The sequence below is a fragment of the Haemaphysalis longicornis genome, unplaced genomic scaffold, assembly GCF_048455015.1.
Source record: "Haemaphysalis longicornis isolate Haplotype H1 unplaced genomic scaffold, Haemaphysalis longicornis Haplotype H1 scaffold_5, whole genome shotgun sequence".
In the NCBI taxonomy this organism is placed as follows: Eukaryota; Metazoa; Arthropoda; class Arachnida; order Ixodida; family Ixodidae; genus Haemaphysalis; species Haemaphysalis longicornis.
Window position 1 is genome coordinate 106,828,482 of NW_027526385.1, and position 15,997 is coordinate 106,844,478.

The following is a 15,997-nucleotide window of genomic DNA, read 5'->3' on the forward strand; positions in this document are numbered from 1 at the left end:
GGACGAGAAGGGCAGATTTTTCTGGTGCACAGTTGAGGCCGCGGGCTGTAAGGTAGTTGTCGGTCGTGTTAATGGCTTCTTGGAGGGCGTCTTGCTGTTCCCCAATCGAACCCCCTGTGGTCCAAATAGTCAGATCGTCTGCATAAAGTGCGTGTTGTATGTGTGGAATTTGTTGTAGAAGTGGCGGAAGTTGTAGCAGGGCAAGATTAAAGAGGAGTGGGGAAATGACTGACCCCTGGGGTGTACCACGCGGTCGGGCACGAAAGCAGACTGATCGGATGGGGCCGAGGTTAAGGTTGGCGGTGCGATCGGTAAGAAAATTTTGTATGTAATTGTATGTACGAAGGACTCCAATTAACGAGGGAAACGCTGGGTTTTTTTGGGTGGCCAATATTAGCTAACCGCCTTAAGTGGGTGTGCTTAGCATGACGAACATGCGCTTGAAGCACGCGTGCACGAGCGCTCGGCATTTACTGGTATTTTTAACTGCGGACACAATACACAAACTACTTGCTCAACAGTTCCGCTGTTAATAACCTCAAAGGCACAGACGTGTACTCCGAGGCGCCCGATATAGCCATCACAGTAAAAACAGTATTTTGGGACCTTGGTGTGGCGCCTAGAAGTTTATAAATGCTAGGTATATCGTGATTCAACACTCTATTACTGCCTGTGAGAGTTAGTGCGGTGCTCATACCAAAAATGTTGGTACTGGCGCCTGGTGCCTGAAAACATATGGAAGCATCGTCAATATGCTGTGATTAGCGGTGAAAATCAGGTGCTGCAGCTCAGAACATAACCTATACCGAGTAAAGAACCACCAGTATGACTAGTACGCTCAACCACATCGCTTTTTTCGTTACAGATCAGCTCTGAATGCTCGCTGAAGCAGCACTACCTGAGCACTAAAAGAAACTGAAGCCAGAGTAAGCATGAACTGTCTACGGTTGAGTTCACCCCGGTTAGGCAGACTGGCGAATAAGAAGTTTTTGATGGCACGATGTTGAGCATAGGAGCAGAGACATGCTGATTCAAGAGACCTTCTCACTACAACTGCATGATAGGGCATTCGATTCGGCGACGTGACTTGAGATCAGTACATCAGTTTATTCGTTATTTTGAAGATTCTGGAACGGTGGCAGGTTCAGTCGCAGTTGGAGAGTCAGTCGGCGATTCAGGAGACACGTCAATTTGAGATGGTACAGCTGGTGGGCTTTCCTCCTCGCCGAGAACGATGAGGTCAGGAGCATCGGTCTCCGCTCCTGACTCTTGGCTCGTGACGTTAGTAGATGACAGGTCATCAATGGTTTCGGTGTTACTGCAGTCTGGCCAGGGGCAACATTCTGGAAAATCTCCTGTGCGCTTCCGAAGTACGCAGCCAGGTGGCGCCTTCTGGTAAATTCCATAGTGGCAGCTGCGAAATTAAGAGTACGGTGCGTACGATTAAACCTGGATAGAACAAAACTCTATGTAAAGAATTCCTGGATTTAACGAAGTTATTCAATTCCACATTGCCAACCCCATTGGAGCGTATGTGTTAGCGACCTTTATGTAACGAAAAATCGCGGCGGTTAACCTGGATGTAACGAAGTCAGCGATCTGATCAGTCATTGTTTTTCTCACTTTTACTCAAAAATCGGCCGGAGAAATTAAACAATTTAGCGAATACTATCAGTACCGTAAGGCTTCAGCAGCAATGAAAATGTCTGGAACCGCATAAACGCGAAACTCGCCATGATGACGACGACGACGACGACGACGATGATGATGATGATGATGATGATGAACGGAGGGACTAGCACCATCCCGTGGCTAACCTAACAGTCACTACTGGTTTTGCTCGTGTAACGTGACCGCACACTAGCTATAGCAAGAGTAACTACCCTTCAAGTTTTTTTTCGCCAACACCGCAAACTACCGTGCGTTTCCAATTGTGAGTGCGGTTTCGGTTCCAGACCTAAGTTTTGAGGTGCTAGGCCATCATGTCGGCGTGTAGTCGCGTGTCTCCACTTATATCTGTGGTATCGGTTCGTCGGTGATGAGTGCTGCTGATAGAAAACAGACCATTGCGTATTTAAAAAAAAGCGCACAGTTTTAAAGTCTGTCTACACAAGGCGAGGAAGATGAATGTTTACGCCTGGTATAGCACCCCAACGAGCACCCTCCCAACAATCTTATGTCCGGTAAAGAGCATCAAGTTACCAAAAAAGGCACCCTTTCATAATAGGTTTGGCTCTTTGAAGGCGTTAGCGCACCAAAAAGTGCCGAAAGGCAAAAGGGATAATTAAGTAAATGACCTAAATGTACAAGGTAAATGACCTTGATTCTTCGGAGCGCCGTGTAGTGCCTAAGCTCGTACGAAAGGAGGAGGCGCAACTCACGCAGTTTTTGGCTTTGAAAAAATCCATAAAGGGTGAGTTCACCTTCTATAACGTCTACGAGTTTGGCTTCGTTTCTGCTTCATTCCCGCAAGCCGTAACTAAAAACCTGCATCTAACGAAACCTTGATGTAGCGATAAATTGTTACCTTTTCTGAAATTCGTTATATCCAGGCTGAACTGTATATGTTCTTCCCGTGTGTGATGTGCAGGTACGAACAACGCAAGAGAAGATCAGGTTTGTACGCAGCCAACATTCTCTGGTTTATCACTTTATCTTGAAGAAGGCGTGGTAGAAATAAATTCATAAGTTCTACGGGAACACTGCATAGTGCATAAAGGATTGTCTTGTTAGTGGCCTATACTAAGCATCCTTTTCAAGCTTCGACAGACTTGCTACCCTTGTAGCCGACCTGTGAAATTCTCGGGAACTTGACTTGTCTGCGTGTGTCGCTCCCACTAACTTTTCAGGAACGCCGGAAAAGTTTAGCCGGCCTTGCCCCTGCGCCCTCAGATCTATCTACGAGAACTTGGTGGGCCGTGTCTAACTACAGGAGTGCATGACGCGCAACCAAGGTGCTCTTAACCTGTCTTTCAAAATCAGGACTTAGTGCCACTCTGTAACACCTGGTCAAGCGACTGGTTTGCTTGATTTTGTTTGGACGTTCCGCGTGTTTGTGTGTTGAAAAATTGCGTTTGAGAATGTTTTTCACAACCGTTTAACCCCCATCTGGTGCAGTGATTCAGGCGGCTGCTCCGGCTCACCTCGCCAGTTCATTGAAGAACTGTCTCTTATTCACTCTTCTAGAGAATTTACTCCTGCAAAAAGTAATTTTTACGAAGCCAGTTGAGTGGACTAGGAGAGTATTAGGCGCGAACTCAAAGAAAACTCGATAGATGCCTGTTCTATTCTGCGTATAATTAACGCGAGAGGAATCGCAGTACAAGCCGCTCGTACTACGCTTCTTTAAACAGCATTGACCAATTTGTAAAAATTAAGTAGAAATGTAGCGTGGGCTAGCTATCACGCATGTACTTCTATCTTAATGCCTATTCGGTGATAAACCACTGTATTTTAAAACCAGGGAAAGGTTGTAGTTTCACTTACAGGTCAACGAGCATCATTTTCTTATCCGTGTCACAGCGGTAGGATTCGCAGGGGTCCTCTGTCCGAATGATGTCCCCGTGAGCCATCTGCTTTCCTTCGTGCAGGCATTTTCCTGAAACAAATACACATGGGGAACATGTCAAATTAGCGCCAACTAATTTTTAATTGACAATACCAAAACTTAAGAGTCCCAGGAGAAAACAAACGCGCAATAAAGTAATGTGTGTGCAGCTCATATTTTATGGCGAGACTGTTTTAACAGCGTCACCAAGTGCTTTGGCTTAAAAGAAATAAATTAGTAGTGTTAACGTAATTTGTTGTAGTATGGATTATTTTTGTATATCGTTACGGCACACTCTTAAAAAAAGCCGCGCGTGGGCTTCACTACAACACTCCAGAACGACCGATCATCGCGATGAAATGTGGAAATCACGCGAATGAGGATGCTCAGCACTCGACCAGAGCAAAAAAATTACACCATCTTCCCGAGTAGAACCCTGAGGTGATGCGAAGCATCGCGGAGCTCCCTTTATTTTCACTTGCGTTGGTTACCCACATCGCGTGAACGTTGTTGGAAACTCCGCGATGCTTCGCATCACCTCGGGGTTCCCTTCTGACAAACGGCTCTGTTAACTGGTTGGCTGATGTTGGCTGAACTTGTGTCAGCCAATCCGCTAGCAGGACTGTCGGTACAAATCAGACGCCGGAGTGAGACTCATCCGACGAAGCAACTGAGGCAGCGGCGCGTGCACGCGGTTATATATAGCGCTGGCTTAGAGAATGGGACGGAGGGAGAGGCGCGCATGCGCTCGCTATCACGCAGCTGGCGTGGAGTGGAGGACGGAGGGAGCAGTGCGCTATCGCACAGCTCGCGTGGAGAGGAGGACGGAGGGAGTACCATGCTATCGCGCAGCTGGCGTGGAGAGAGGGATAAGGAGGAGAGGTGAGGACGCCAACCGACAACGGACATAGAACCGAGCAAAAGATGCCTTGCATCTAAAAATAGTTTCTGCGCTGTGACAATACCGAAAATGCAAGCCCTACGCTATTAGCAACGTTTGGACAAATGTTAGTAATGTTTGGAAAACAAAATGGCGCAGCTTGCACTATTGGTGCAAGGCTGGAGTTAGAGCCGAGCTGGCGCCTGTTTGTCAGAGACTCGCGTAGAGACCCTACAAGCAGCCGAGCTGGCGGCTGTTTGTAAAGACCCTTTGTCAGAGACCCCGGTATTGAACGCCACATGGATTGCCGAACTTGCCGCTGAAAGTTCATGACTGGCAGGGGCGATTTGTTTTGTCCACAAGTTTTCACATCTGTCCCAAACTGGATCGCGTTAGCACGTTCTAGAACTCATAGAAACGGGTATTGCCAACTCGGGGTCTGTACCGCGAACTGTGGGTTTGTCCTGCCCACTTCATGCGTGAACGCACGTGTACTGGCGAGGAGAACCGCACGCTAGACATCACGCCGCGATTGCTGGGCAGGGTGTTCTAGAAGGTCGAGGTGACCGACGGCAAGCGCTCCTCACGGGCGCTCGGTATTTTTTCTTGCTATTTTTTCTGGTAAAGCTCGACGGCGGAACCTAAAAAGTGTGTACTGTTAAAACTGAATATTTAAAACAATTTACAAATTGCTTAAACGAACGACGTTACGTGGTTTAGATCGGCGCGTGGCAGACCAAGTGTATGAACTGAAAGAAATAGGTGCGTCAGTGCAGCTGTGACCATGTACCATCTTATGTAGCATGTACAATGAGGTGGCCAGGGCGGTTTAGGTTGTAGGAGGAGCTACGTTTCATGGACATTCTGCGTTGCACAAGGAGTGCCCATCTTGAACCCGTCAGAAAACGAAATATTGCTAGTATGACAATCGCCTTGTCAGTTGTGGTCAATGTCCCGTTAGGGTCAATCAGTTGGGGTCAATCAGTCATGTGATCGTGGGCGTCTGAAGACTACCAACGGCAAGTATTTTAATGCGATTGATATTCTAGGCGCAGTTCACCCTCTTTGTGGCATCTCAGTTCTTGGTCCTTGTCTAGCACCAAGCGATCTATGTGTGAACCGTTAGCGAACGTGGACGATAAGACAATCTGGCGAGGAGGGAGACAGAGCGGTGTTATAGATGAGGCGAGGGGAAACAGGAAGCGAAGTGGGTGAGGTGAGTTCAGAGGGTCGACAGAACGATGTCAAACAACCAGACTCGAGTGGCAACCATGGTTCAAAGTGCGCACACGCATCTACTTTTGAGTGGTAACAGGTCTTCGTTACACGTACTTGACTAGTGCATGTAGCGCTGGTTACTTCCAGTTATCAAGTAGAGGTATTGCCATCCATTTTATACCCAGGAATACAAATGCAACACAAATCGCATTTTAGCACATATCATCCCAAACGGAGGTGTTGTATTTTGTAACAGAAGCGCCGTCTCGGCTACCTCAGTCGTATACCGTTGATGTCCCCATCTCTAAGAGCCAAATGTAGATGGCGCTACGAATGGGCACCATTTCCCAGCGGTCGACCAGCGCCGGCGCTTAATATCACCGCCGGCCATAGGTCGGCAGGTTCACTCACGAGTGCATACACACACCCCCACACACTACTCATGAGTATGTGGTGAGTGAGCCTCACCGTCGTTTTGGACTGGCCAGTGTGAGTGCGACTCACCACTCGCGAGTGCGAGAGCACCCTCCGGGGAGCCCCGCTCACCATTCGCGAGTGCACTCGCGCTACTCGTGTCATTTGCCGGGCTCACCGCGGCGAGTGCCTCTATGGCGCTTGTAGTCACTGTTGGCTATACGTCGCAAGAGCCGCTCGCTCTGATGGTTGTTCAGGCGGGATTGCTTTTAGCTTCGGAAATACGCCGTCAATGAGCCGTCACCTTTCTCTGCTTGGTGAAAGCAATGGGGCGCCCTAGAATTAATTCTGTGCTGGCGTGTTGATTTAGGAGTATGCTTTGGATGGTCTGCTAACGCCGTAACACACTAATACTGTTCGTTTTCATGACTCGTGGTGGGTCTGCTGCACACACTCGCGTACGCGGGGAGACAACGCGCGAGTTAGTGCGAGTGGTGACGGCGAATGGTAAGCGTGAGTGAGTGCGAGTGTTGATGGCGAGTGGTGAGCGTGAGTGCGAGTGAGTGCGAGTGGTGACGGCGAGCGGTGAGCGTGAGCGCAAGTGAGTGCGAGTGGTCACGGCGAGTGGTGAGCGTGAGCGCGAGTGGTTTCGATCGGTGTAGGCCGCGCAGTGAGCGTGTGTGCGAATGAGTGCGAGCGGTTAGCGCGACTATTGAGCGTGAGTGTGAGTGCGTGGGTGAGGAAAAAGATTTTTTGTGTGTGATCATGAGTGGCGTCCAGTTTGGCCGAGGTATGCTGCCGGCCGCGACGGCGGGATGCAGTTCGGCTGAATTTGCCATCTTCTCCTGCGACGGTTGTTTTTGGCACATTTTAGCTCATCTTCGCATCCATTGAGCGCCTAATACGCGTGGCTTGGTGGTCTAGTTCGAAATCACCTCGTGGGTAACCGGTATCGGACGAAATGAACTTGTCTTACGCAAATATGCGTTAAACAGTGACTTAAAGTTAAAGAATGCGGGTGCACACGTACATATCAGTACGCTTTAAAATAGCTGAAGGTGCGAGAAAAAAGTATGCAAGCATTTCTGATGACATAATATAGTCTATTATCCGGCTTGGCTCTGTGTTGTAGAACGTTTAATTTTCGCGAACCAGGTAATCAGAACACGCTTCTCAGCAATGCACCTGACGTTATCCACTGGCGGCATCTACAAGCTTACACACGCTCGCACAGTGACAGTGAACCTCGGGGTTTGATTTCGGTTAAAATGAAAATTCTCTTTGATATTACATGTCGATTAATTACGCTAAAAGCTCCGTTTTATATTCCTTACAAGGCGGCAGCCGTCAATTTCAGGTGTTGAAGTGGAAATATGCGTCATGGTTGCAGGTCTATGGAGTCTGCGAGCTACCCTCGTATACGCTGCGTGGGTGCAGGAAAAGCATTCATCACAAAACACGCCGCCTGATAGCGGGTGAGCAAGAAACGGTGATTTTTCCGTTCGATTTACCGTAAGCAGAATCAGGCTTGGCAGCGTGTTGTGGTGTGCGATATTACTTTTGCTTAGTTCTTTTGGTGTTTCCGAAATCGTTGGTGTACGATTTCATCTTGGACCTACTGGGTTAGATCGATATTTTTCACCCGGTTTTGATTACGTCTAACTAGACACTCCCTGACAAGCGATAAGCGATCTCCTCCTGATAAGCGATCGCACGTATGTAGCGGCGTATGATTACCCGCGCCGCTCAATGCGACAGTGCACCGGGATTTAGATTCCGCGCGCGTACGCATGTCTGGTGGTGGCGCGCACAGTTTGACGTGTTTAGAGTTCCTGTATATAGCTCCTCTAGGGGAGCAGAGTTGCGCGTTCATCCACCATCTTGAGTTCTACGTCGTGCGGGAAAGCCACCCTTTTCGCATGTAGGAGCCGCCGCCGGGCCGCCTCGCCACAGGAAGCGACGAGGAGGAGGGACGAGGAGCAGCACGGACAAAAAATTCCCCCGCATTTCCCCGAGGGGGAGAATGTGAATGTGCGAATGCACGGTTGTCGGCCCGCTTGCGGCGCTTGCGCTCGGCCCCCGCAGCCCACCGCCTCGCCGCCTTCTCTTCCATCTCTTCCATCGGGTTTGTAGTATCACGTGTACACCACGCAGTTATCAAGCCGCTATAACGCCGCTGAGTCGCCAACGCACGCCGCTGACGACGTAGTTTGAGTGCGTTAAAGATATAAGGCGCGTTACTAACACTGATATCAGCGTCGCGTCCGTGGCTTGGTCGTTGCTGGTCCTCCACGGAATATGGAGGTCTCGATTGGCAGCTCGTTACTCGGACGTTGATGGACGGCCCGCGAGGCAGTATTTCTGTGAAAGCGTTCATCGCATTGTAGAAATGTGGAAGGGTCAACCTTGTACACCCGAGTGGCTGCAGGAAGTAGAGAAAGTGTTGTCTATGCCCCGTTTTTAGACATAATACGATGGCTTAGGCAAAGCTAGCGTTTGTTATCTGTAGCACGTTTTTGTGATGTCTGAAACCGGTAATAAAAAAAAAAAGCGTCCGTGGCTTGGTCGGTAGAGCGTCGCGCTGCGGCCGCAAAGTCCGCGGATCGAAACCTGGCGCCGGATGCTGTTTTTTTTTTTAAATATAGAGGAGCACTGCGGACGCCGCCGCCGCCGCCGCCGCCGACGCCGGCTGTGGATGGTTTGGGGTCGCTTATAAAGTGCATTCGCACTTAAAAACTGGCGCACGATAGTGGGCTGCGTATCAGCTGAGCGGCCACCCCTGCCGCCGCTTGCGCAACCGCCGATGCTCAGTGGAGCAGAACTGAATGAATACGGGGTCTTGTGCTCAGCACTGAAAGCGGGCTTTCCTGTCGAACTGGGAACCGCGGCATGAGGCAATGAGACGCGCAACTCTTGCGCTACGCGATATACAGGAACTCTAAACGTTTTTAAGGCGTATGTCGCGGTGAAACGAAACGAGCCACTGAGGAGAGCGAACCAATGGAGAGCAACGTACAAAGCCACTACGACGAGACGGGGTGAGAAAGAGGAGAGAACATAGTGAAAGATGGGCGGCTCGCGGCGCGGGGGCATTATCGGAACACGCAAATGATTTTATCTGGGCCACAGTTGGTGCTCCTCTTTATCTTACTTCGTAGTCGTAACCATTTTTCATAGAACGCAAGGTATTTTGTGCTCTTTAAACGCACGCTAAACCGGATGCAAATTTGAAGACTCGATCCCTGCGACGCACTGCACCCTTGCTCTTAGTACACAGCGGTGCACATTTGGTCTCATTGTCGCACGGCAATCCATATTTTTAGGAATACACATATTCAAGAAAGTGAAGCTGCCGGATGAACTCCTGACGCCGCAAATTCTAATGTTTTTACACTGACATTCACTCCGGCCGGATTTGCATTTACCACTCGAAGACAGAGTGCGTGCAGTATAAACTTAAACGTATATTTATATCGTTAACACCAGGCAAATAACAAATATCTGAGAACTCCAGGAACCTGTTAATTTACGTTGTTTAACCGGGTCCTCTAATTAAACAATTACTGGATGCGAAATTAATTATGTTATACTGGTGAATATACTGGTATAGCGGTGAATTTACGCGTTGATTTATAATGCGAGCGGCGTGATCTCTACGTTAGAGATATGTGTACACACACTTGATGAATAGACACAATGAAGTTTCTATTGGGCCACACAGGTGGCCGCTGAAGAGAGTACGGCATTGTGCAAGTGGGGCACGCTTCACTGTGCAACAGACACTGCGGGGAAGCCAGCTTACAAAGACCAAGCTTACGTGGATCGAATTGAAGTCGGCTTCACCTATAAATAGATATGCATTGCTGGCGATGTTTTTCAAGGGGCAATATAAACCTTCTGGTATCAAACTAAGCCGGCCATAGGGGCTTTGTGTTTTTGTGAATTTTTCCATAAGCTAGAGATTTGGCCTACGCTCCATGTATCGTCGCAGAAAATCTTCGGGATACCAGCTGTAGACACCATCGCTGCGAAATATCAAATAAGCTTTCATCTGCGTCCACGTGGGCGATATCAGCCCAACAACTGTGACAAAAAATTTGTTGTAGAAGCCTTCAAAAGAGTATTTAGCTACCTGCGTGAAGGCAAGGACACGTACGTCTTATTTCAAAGCGGTACTGGCACGTCACCTTCCTGATATTGCCTAAATAATTGCTAATATACTTTCTCTAAGTTAGCTTGTCATATGACGTACTCAAGCCCTGTGGGGAACGTATCTGCGTGCCAGGCGACGTCCATGTAAACGACAAAGGGTGCTGCTGAAAGGTACCTCTGCAGGCAAAAACCAGGAGCAGAATTACGGCGGCGCCACTTCAGGTTTTCAGGAAAAATTCTTGCCGAGTGCGGCTTCTATAGGGAAGGAAGGGGGAGCAGTTGAAGGTACGCCGTATGACAATATTCGTCTGCATATATGCCAGCAGTGGGGTTGCATTTGAACTTCATCCAATCAGCGAGGGTGGAATGCCCGGTGGTGTTATTCGATTTTGGGTGTCGGCCGGAGACCCGCCTCGTATCGGCAGCCCGGACACGTCATCACACGGAGCGATAACATGTATCACTAATTGCTTATCCAACAGCTGTTGTCAGCAAAGACCTAGGAGTAATGGGCCCGAACGCGTGTAGAGGCGCTTGCGATCCTGTGCCGCTTTACTTTCCATGATGATGTTTCTGAGCGGCGGAATACCTGAGCAACGCGGTGCGCGGGTATTTTAATTCCGGCGAAAGGTACTTATGAGGTTACCTAGAACTGCAGATCATTCTCTTTTAGAGGCACAATATGCGCGATATTCAGCGACTCATTAGACGCCCCCAAAATTGATGTAGTCCAATGAGCGAGCTCTTAAACAACCATCAAGGAAGTCGCCTAGCCAACCCTGCACGAAATTAACGGCGTGGTGCTGCGGGTGGACTTGCTCCCGGGCCACCCGGACGCCAATGTCAACCGCGTCGATGATGCCGCGGTGAGTGTCCCGTTACGATTGTGTTTCTTCTCCCTTGAAATAGTCTCTCATGTCCCGCTGCTCTATATCCACACGAGGAACGGGAGCGAATAAAACTGTAAGAAAAACGGGAGATAAGCGTGATGATGTCCCTGAAGTCCCACCACCTCCGAAAGGGTTTTTCTACAGGGCGGAAGTCCTAATTTATAATACGACTGCGGGTTCTGCCCTTAATGGCGAAGTGGAATGTTCACGCTGTGAGCCCTCAGCCTAAAAAACTCGCGGAGAACATAGGGCTAGACATGGAGGACCTCCCCTCGAGGGCTGTGACGGGCTGCGCGGGGTGTATAGGAGCCAATCGGAAGCCTGCAACTGCTGGAGAATGGTAGCAGACTTACACCGCTGAGGAACAAGCATACCGGTCTCGGCATTGCCTGTCTTGAGATATGGATGAACACCACTCGTTTATACCCCAAAGCAACATGCAAAACAATGTGTTTGTATTAGCCTGTGAGCGAGGAAGACCAAACTGGAAGGATCGTATATCGCTCACCCCTTTCCTGTTTCCTTTGAGAGAACTAGGCCAGAACAGTCCCCGACATCATGTTAAAGTTTAATATATTTCAATTCAGCTTGCGCGAGATGCGTGAATATTGTTTAGAAAAATTATTTCACTTCTGTTTTTATATTACCATGCTATTGTACTTTCAAATAGGATGGAGCTAGAAAGTATCCTGACAGAAGTCTTGGCTCTTTAGTTTCTAAGGTATAACAGCCGTTTTTGGCTATGCTTAGCAACGAAGGCTGTCCGAAAATAGTTTTTCCCTCCGGGATGCAAAGGAGCATAGCTGCGTTCCCAACAGGTGTAGTAGTTCACTATCTGTTGATATTTATGAATAAAGCCCCAAGCCCTCATTTACTATTGCACATGCCAAGACCATCTTTTGTATAGATCCCACGAAGACTTTTAAAACGAGCGGAATGAAGATACGTCCTTTATTGTCCCTGCGATGCAATACTCTAATTAAAGGGGTCCTGAAATGCCTTCCGCCGATGCATGGATGTACATGTAACCAAATAAAGCAATGTATTAGCAATCTCCTCCTGCAAGAATTTTGTTAAAGCGATGAGTATTAGCTGAGAAATCGTAAATCAAAAACCGCGAATTATCGTCGCGCCGTATTTCCTCCTCCTTTCAACTGTTTCTTCGCTGTTGGCCTCCCCTCCCATGATGCTCCGCTCCTCAGCGGTGACGTACTTCCGCTATTGCGCTCCCACAGACTGCCGTCTGCTACGGGCCAGCTCTTTCGGCTTTTTCATCTCTGTAGACACCATGGACACAGGCTGGAAAAGCGAACGAATGACCTGGCCGCATGTGTGCTGCCTGGCCTTGCCCTTTCGCGGTGTACGTAGCTGCAGGGCTGCAGTTGGTATAGGCGGCGAACTCGCAGCCGCGTGGGGAGAATCGTGCGCTCGTTCCCTTTGGTGCACCGCGCACTGTTTATCCAAAAAGCGCGGTCTCAGATGTGGCCCCGCTGGTGCCGGGTGTTATTTTGCGGTGGTTGTAATTCCTACTACCGGCGGCATGTGAAAAAAGACATTTTCAACCGACACAGAACCCGTGCACAAAACGCGCCAGATCGGATCGCTTTATCAGCGGCGATGAACGTGAAGGCGAAGAGCAAACCAACGCTGCACTCGATCAGCGAGAACCCGTGTTCTGACAAGCTGCACCCATGTGTTGCATTCAACACTGACGGGAAAGCGTTTGTTTGCACTTGTTTGGATAGTCGTAAAATGTCCAAACACTCCGGCACTCCGCTAGCAGATCAGCCGGCGAGACATTTCGTAAAACATTTGACAGATGGCGCCGTATGCATTAGTGTGTCGCTACGCGAAACTGATGAGACGCTCTACTAAAACTCCCATCGCGGTGTCACGTAGCGGGACGCAAAAATTTAGCGTTTAGCGTATGCAAAGGCCACAAACGCTGTACTAAAACTCTATTAGCAGCAAAATAGCGTGCGTATGTGAAACCGCTTGCGTTTACAAAGCTGCACGCCGAGCGCGTACGTTTCAAACCTAGTGACATCGTTTAAATACACTGGCAAGCACAGTGTAACGTAGTCAGATATCAACCGTATGCTCAGGCGACAAGCAAGAGCTTGTTTTATGTGGGGCGGAGATTGCGCATAAAGGCCCGTTCGCACTTGCGACGAAAGCGAGTGAGAGCGGCAGGAATTCCGTCGCTTTGTCGCGCGACGATCGTTTTTGTCGAATGGTCGGGACAAATTTTGGTTGCGCGACAGAATTCCCGTCGCTTTCGCTCGCTTTCGTCGCAAGCGGGAATGGAAAGTTCTGCCGCTGCCGTCTGCTACGCAGCTCGGAGTTAACCGCGCGATCTGCTCGGGCCGGATGAACGCGCACACTCCCGCACGGCAGCGCCCCAAGCGGCAGACGGCCGCGTACATCGCTCCCGGTGCCCGCCTGGAGCCCGCCCTCGGCACACTAGCCAGTATATTTCAGGCACTATAATGGAGGAAAGATTTTTTACTTCCGATGAACCTAGTTCTTTGCCCCTGTGTTTTTAAATACGTGAAGTGGTTAGCACGTCGTCCTCACGCAGCTCTGTATCGTCGTAGCATCGCTGATTGTCCGAACGAAGCTTGCAGCTAAGCCAATGCAGCGACCGAAGCTGTGTGTGTGTGTGTGCATCGCCTCCTGTGTGTTGTGGACGCGTTCGTTTCGCGATGAAATGCGACATTGTACTTCTGCGGGTGGATAGTGCTTCCCATGGTCTGGATTATCTTTCTCGAACGACGTACCACTCAACCTCGCATGGGGTATGTGCAGTGTGCCTGGCTAAAAGCCTTCTCGCTTGCGCGCCAGAGTTGTGACTTGCTGCTCGTCCCCGAAAACCGGGTGTGAGGTGAGTGCCGTATTTACGACGGGCAGGAGGAGGCAACTCATCGTCTGTCAATCGCGGTTCAGACTTGTAACGCATGTTGTGACGTTGCGTTCGTTCGAAACGCATCTCTGGATTGTTTTGAAGTTGAATAAAATGTACGCGTCAAACTCGGGCATTCGGCTCAGGGCGTTCTCTGCGATTGCACCAAAGAAGTGCCACGGGACTTTCTTTATGGTACGTACTCACGTAAGATAAAATCCACGTCGTGTTATGGCCGTGTTGCATTCAATACAAATGGTTAAGCGTTTGTTTACACTTGTTTCGTTTGTCGTTAAATGTCAAAGCACTCCGGCACACCGCTGGCAGATCAGCCGGCGAGCCGACGCTGAGCAGACGACTCATCTCTTTGCCGGAAGTGCGTGAAAAAGCCGCCCAATAGCAGGATGTCTAGCTCATGACGAACATCTGGGAATCGATGATGTAGACATGTGAAGATGGCGGCGTCCAAAAACACGAAGGAAAGGGTGAGAAAAAAGCGACAAACTTTGCAACAAAAGTGTGAGCTTTCCGCTGCGCGTAAAAGAGTAATACTTGGCACAGGTGACGTTGGCGACCCAATCTAGCGATTGCGCTAGTTCATTTAGTGTGCTCAAAATGCCTTTTAGGGCCCCTTTAAAACATCATTACAGCCAGTACATTGCACCATGAAGCCCTCTACCATGGGCCCACAACTGCTCCTACCCTGCGACTTTTGTCACATTCTTTTGGCCAAGTTTACATATTTCACATCTTCCTCGAGAATTAAGTTATAGTTAATAGGTTTCTCTGGTAACCCTTGCCACGGCTGCAGCTAAGGCTCAAGGGTGCCTGGACCAATGCCAACCCACATAAATAGTGATTGATGAACCACTATCGTCCGCTCTAATGAAGACCAAATGCTTCTATCTCTATTACCAAAATTTTCGATTTTGGAAAATTTTTAAAGGTATAGCGAAAAAACATTCCGCCAGTGACAACCATACATTGAAAACAAGATTCTGGAGGGATGAACCAATGTTTTCAGACTGACGCTAGCATTGAAAGTCACACATCAAAAAAGGGTTTCTCAAGGAAAGAAACACAAGTGGGCCATAAAACGTATACAGCACTACAAATATTCTTAGCGAAAAAATGTGCGACCACTCATGTCCAAACTGCAGCACGTAGCATTTCTGGCCAGCCCAAGACCGTCGTTTTTGAGTTTGAAATTTGTGGCGTAATGCGCGTCGCCAAAGCTTTCAACAACAGAATGTGCATAAATAAATTCCTACCTTCAACGACTTGCGCAGCCTCCAGCAATGTGTAAGTATCAACTACGGAAACCACACAGGTCAATTTTACGAACAGCGCGGAGAAAATCACGGCACGAGCAGCACCCATCGCGTCGTTGTTTCACTCAAATCCTCCAGAGAAGTGCTTGAAGCACAAAACCAGACCCGGATGATATAATACCGGACCTGAGTACCACTACTAGCTTTTTATACATCGCTAGCCATATGAGGCAGTTCTGAGAACGTGTTTGTGACTCAATACCATAGCGTTAGCGGCGATGGTCAAAATCAGAGGAGGCGCACGCGTGCGCAGAATGAAATTAGCTCTTCCGGAAGCCCCGCATTGCGATCACCACTCGTTCGTTTTATTGTTGCTAGGGCTGAGAAACGCAAACGAATGCCCAGACAAGCCGCCCCGTGGCTAGGAAAGAGTACCTTGCTTATTAATATGCCAGCACAATGAATGCGCTCCAGCGCGTTAAAGGGGATGCAAATAGCGAATCGAAAAACATGAATGTAGCGTCAAAGGAAGAACAAGTGGACGGCGCGATCAGGAAGTCAAGATGTGCCAGGGGTGGCGACCTTCTGACCTTGCTTCCCCCTCACTTTCAAACGTTGTGTCTCGGTATGCAGGAAAGAAAGCGGGGTTTGCAAGCATGCCAATGATTTGTTGCCCCGATAAAGCGCCCACCGCTCGCTGGAATAATGAACGAGCTTCTGAAA

General features: G+C 49.1%; 1 protein-coding gene across 1 annotated transcript; it reads right to left on the reverse strand.

Annotated features, from left to right (window-relative positions):
* Nucleotides 1-1,099: 1,099 nt before the first annotated feature.
* On the reverse strand, nt 1,100-15,443 carry LOC144139359 (uncharacterized). Its single transcript, XM_077671727.1, has 3 exons — nt 15,275-15,443; nt 3,487-3,598; nt 1,100-1,414 (listed from the first exon to the last, which is right to left on the reverse strand). The coding sequence occupies exons 1-3, from the start codon at nt 15,381-15,383 to the stop codon at nt 1,114-1,116; spliced, it is 522 nt and encodes a 173-aa protein (XP_077527853.1). The 5' UTR covers nt 15,384-15,443; the 3' UTR covers nt 1,100-1,113.
* Nucleotides 15,444-15,997: the final 554 nt, after the last annotated feature.

Bases quoted from the DNA above. Each gene is read 5' to 3' on its own strand.
- LOC144139359 (XM_077671727.1), bottom strand. From the start codon at position 15,383: ATGGGTGCTGCTCGTGCCGTGATTTTCTCCGCGCTGTTCGTAAAATTG. The intron at 3,599-15,274 runs GTAGGAATTTAT...TATTTGTTTCAG, and splicing joins GGCTGCGCAAGTCGTTGAAG to GAAAATGCCTGCACGAAGGA. The intron at 1,415-3,486 runs GTAAGTGAAACT...TTAATTTCGCAG, and splicing joins AAAATGATGCTCGTTGACCT to CTGCCACTATGGAATTTACC.